The sequence below is a fragment of the Aplysia californica genome, unplaced genomic scaffold (assembly GCF_000002075.1).
Source record: "Aplysia californica isolate F4 #8 unplaced genomic scaffold, AplCal3.0 scaffold00035, whole genome shotgun sequence".
Lineage (NCBI taxonomy): Eukaryota > Metazoa > Mollusca > Gastropoda > Aplysiida > Aplysiidae > Aplysia > Aplysia californica.
In genome coordinates this window covers 341,051-345,732 of record NW_004797305.1, presented here as the reverse complement: position 1 = coordinate 345,732, position 4,682 = coordinate 341,051, and the positions used below count along the sequence as shown (strand labels likewise).

Genomic DNA, 4,682 nt, shown 5'->3' with positions numbered 1-4,682 from the left:
CTTCTTTTCATCCCTCGTATACATTTCAAAACCAGAAACTCAGCAAACCGTTAGCTCAGTTGTCATCTGACCTTGGTTCGAATCATTCATTGGACGTTCTTGGGCTTGAACTGTTGAGTGTTAAGTTGGTTTTCATTACACACCTCAGGGAGTTTTCAGAACCCGGATGTCGAGTGTTGAAACAAATATATGATTACAATTTAGTTATGCTTAAGGAGCACCTGCAGTCGTTGTCTCAGCTCATAACACATAAGCAATCGACCAAGACACACAATATTGTCGTCAGCCACGGCCCCTAGAAGCAGCAACGGAAGGCGATTTCTGTTTCGTTCTTCTACCAAAAGCACCACCCGAGCCGGATTGCTGGGACTCTGACAATACACAGCTGACCTCATTGTAAACTCTGACCACTGGTCGTCTGTAAGGAAAGCCTTCGAGACAACTAGAACGATCCTCCAGCTGCTTTGCATGGCGTCCATGATAGACGAAGGCACATCTTGACAAGGCAAACTATCCCGATCTCTAACATACACAGTCATGCCTAGACTTTCAAGGTATGGCAGCAAACGAAGACAAGGGAATCGGTAGTCCTTTTCAGCGTAGCCGATGAAAACACATATTTGATAATCCGCCCGTGATTTCATTTTGAATTTGTTGTCCAAAAGCCTTAAAATGGCAGCGCGGAAGTAGTTGCCGTGTCGTAGCACCAGAGCCGCCATAAGAAAAACGATTAGCATTCCTGCCACGAGCAGAAGAGAAATCCAGTAAAAGTACCCACTGTAACACCATCGCCACATACCGTGGATGTCTCTGAACGCTGAGATGGAGCTCAGGTGTCCCCGTTCCGTGACGCAAGTGTAGTTACCGTTGTTATCCAGCACCACCGTTGTTTTCTGAAGCCATCGAAGAAAAGCCATGGCCCCACAGCTACACGACACCATGTTGCCCTGGAACACCATTCGGAATTCCGGTACTTTGAGCACATGCGCGTCTAGTTGCTGTCTTTGTCTCTCGCTCAGCTGGAGAATGGCGTTGTACCCGAGGTCTAAATGTTTTAGCCTTGGAGTAAAGGAAATATCAAAAGGAATTTGATGAAATTTGTTGTGCCCCAAGAACAATGATTCAAGTTTTTCATTACCTCGAAACGTTCCTTTGCTAAGCATAGTCAGAGAGTTTGAGGTCAGATCCAGACTTTTCAAATTATCTAAAGGCGAAAAAAATACTTCGCTTTCCCTCGACATAAAATCTGAGTCCAGATTGGTGTATGATAATGTTAAGGCTTCAACTCCAGTGAATTTTTCTAAAAAGCTGGGTGATATGAAAGCAAAATCATTATGCGATACATCTAATCTTTGGACGTGCTCCAGTCCAGTCACTTCTCCAGTCATATCATTCAAGCCACAGTACCTGCACACAAGAGTCTTCATGTTTTCACAGTGCACATGATAAACATATTTTCCTCCAAAATGATTGGAACGAGTGCAGGAAAGAGACACGATAATTGCTCTCAGACTACCAGACGTGTAGAATGTTCTCGTTACTTGTCGCCGTCCTCTCCGGCGTATGTCGCTGGGATATTTTAATCGGCAAGACATTCGTCTGGGTCCCAACTGCACACGCTCTCTGCTGTTAGTCTGCGACCGGGTGTCTGGGGGTATGAAACTCACAAGAGGCGTTTGTCTGGCGATGATCTTGCGGTCCTCGTCGGTCAAGGTGTTTTCTCGATGTCTTTCAACAATCACCAAAGTCTCCAGGCGCGGCATCTGGAGTATCCTGTAAATACCTGTGGAGAGCTGGAGATCGTTGAAGGAAATATCCAAATGCTTGAGACACCTCCATAAAAGGCCCACTGGAAGAGCAGAACGTTTCAGCACAAAGATGTGGCTTTTTTGTAACGTAAGCCTTTCGACACAGATATCCTTTAGGTATATAACGGAATCACTATCAACTATTCCGTCCCCTGTCGTAATTGCTCCATCAGAGTGCGTGCTTGATAAACCTATATTATTAAAATATATTTCATACATATTACGACCGCGAAAAGGTTTTAAAATTCCTAAAGCATTCTGCACACCGATATATACCCTTTCCAAATGCAGTGAGCGTAGACTGTTGTTAAAATGTCTCAGTGAATCCACATCAAATTTTTTTAGGTGTTGTAGTCCATATAGAGATAACTCCATCAAGGTGAGACATGCAAGATTGTCAAAACTAGAATTTGTTATTTGTGTGACTGATCCTGTGATTTCCAAACGAGAGAGATTACTAAGTTGACAGAATTGTGGACCAAATTGAAGAATGCCTGTCCCCATATTACTAATGGAAATGCCTAGCAGGCTTCTAAGATCCGAAAACAAATCTTTGGGAAATAAGAGTGATGGCTTGCTATCTTGCCTCGCCAGCCTCAGTGTTTTTAATTCAGTCAACGGAGCGAAGAGATGAGATGGGAAATAAGCCTTGGAAAATTCCAACTGATTATCCTCCAGGTCCAAATACTCTAAAGAGATGAGACTGTCAAAAGTAGACGGTTCGATTTTCTTTATTTTACATCCGCGAAGATTAAGCCAAAGAAGTTGGTAGAGACGAAGGAAAGAAGTGTTCTTAAGAATAACCAATGAATTGCCGTCTAGTGACAGCCTGCTCACGTTGCAGGGAAACCAAGCGGCATTGATTTCCTTTAAATGTTTCCCGCTGCAATTGACGTGTGGACCTGTCTGGCCCATGTGTTCTGAACAAGGAGACCTGACTCTCACCCAGGCGTTGTCACACGTGTCTCTGTTTACCCAAGCAGGGGCTGTCTCCGCTGCTATAATATAATACACAGCCACATTGGTGAGCATGAGCAGAACCCAAATACTGTAAGAGCAGACACAGAAAGCCACTGCATGATGAACACAGTTTATCTTACCACACACACGAACACAAGTGGTGGTCATCGTCACAGGTCGGTAAAAAAATTGCTTACAAGTACTCCGAAACAGTGGGGGAAAAAATCCATCTTGTGTATTTTGTAATCGTTGTCACTGAATCTGTTTGTTCCGTTAAGTAACCGTTTAGTCTATTATAAATAGGCCCTATATAAATATCCCCGTTCTCCGTCGGCTTTACTTATAAATAATTTAGTGTTAATTCTTTTGGCGAATACGTATTAGCAGTCAACGCGTAGATTTTCGTTGAATTAAACAATAGTATAATTCTTGTGGCCCTCGCCACTGAAAAGGCAGTGTGTTACGTTGCTTTTGCCAGTGTAAAAATTGTCCCATAGAATTATAGTCCTATGAATTGAAAATTTCATATAGGTATTTTCTGTGCTTGAATAACCTTAGGAACATTATTCCCGGCAACAAATGATGACCACAATGAAGATAAAAAGTAGACAATTAATACAATCGTGCCGGGTTTCTTATAGGGGGTGCCCACTAGCGAATGCGGATTGGGTCGGGTCGAGCCAGGTCATCTGGTCGGGTCGCTTTCTGATTGCTTCAGTGCACACTACAACCCCGTTGCGATTGTACCCGACGACTTGGAAGTTAAAGTAGAAAAACCTTTTAACTACATGCGACTACATAGAGGGCGTAAACTGGGCTACGACTGGCCGAACCTTCGACCCATTAATACACTAAGTAGGCCTACGGTACACTTGGACTTCCAGCACTCATGTAAACATTGCTAGGTCTCTGCATATTATATCTCCGAAAAATATCTCTCTCCCTCCCTGCCATTCTCATCACCCTCCCTCAGTTGTGCTTTCTGATCCCCCCCCCCCTCTCTCTCTCTCTCTCTCTCTCTCTCTGTGTTTCTCCCTCTCTCTCAAGGTAGGGCAACAAACGAAAAAGTCCCCATTTTGTAAAATGCATTACTTCTTTTCCTTCTATTTCTTCATCTTCTTCTTGTTCTCCTCCTCCTCCTGCTCATCCTCCTCCTGCTTCTCCTCCTCCTACTTCTCCTTCTCCTCCATCTACTATTCTTCATCCTCCTCCTTCTTCTTATTCGTCTTCTGCTTCCTCTATGATGAGCGCTCCAAACCCGCTGTGAGAAGTGAGAAGACGGTCAAAGGCGTGAGACCGAACCGGGAATTCCCAGAGTACCGTAAGCCTACTTAATGTATTCATGGGTCAAAGTTTCGGAGCCCGTTTTACGCCCTCTATGTAGTCGCATGTTTTAGCCTTAATCGCTTCCAGGGCTCCTTTCCGCAGATCCCTGTTGCAGTGCTGCGGGACCTTGGAATCCAATAAACATGGTTACAATAGTTACATCGATAACTTTCTATTATCAAAGATCATTCATAAGAAGATAGCTCTAGTTCACTCGGCCAAAAAGGTATCCGCGGAAGTCCGCGAATTAGTTCAGACGGTGCTGCAGTCCTTGTTTTGGAGCTCTCTTTTGTTTCTCCAGAAGAAGAATAGGAATAGCACAGTTTGTTAGTTTCGCTTTTATTATTTTTCACACAAGTAGGGTAACTCTGTTCGCAAAGTCTGCACTTTTTCAAAGAAGGCGCCCCCGGATTTTCAGGGTCAACCAAGGAGCTATCTCCATGGTGTCAAAATGGACACGTGACTCAGCCTTGTTGTGATTGGCTGCAAACCACTCGATCGCGCGATTCGCAGGCCTGAAAACAAACGCGTTTGTTTTAGCAGGTCACCGACCGAGTCAATCGGTTTGCGCCGAGATGGCCGTTTTGC

At 44.2% G+C, this 4,682-nt stretch overlaps 1 protein-coding gene across 1 annotated transcript; it reads right to left on the bottom strand.

The window, feature by feature from the left end:
* Positions 1 to 200: 200 nt before the first annotated feature.
* Positions 201 to 3,756, bottom strand: LOC101858387 (toll-like receptor 4). Its single transcript, XM_013091375.1, has one exon. The coding sequence runs from the start codon at positions 2,934 to 2,936 to the stop codon at positions 201 to 203; it is 2,736 nt and encodes a 911-aa protein (XP_012946829.1). The 5' UTR covers positions 2,937 to 3,756.
* Positions 3,757 to 4,682: the final 926 nt, after the last annotated feature.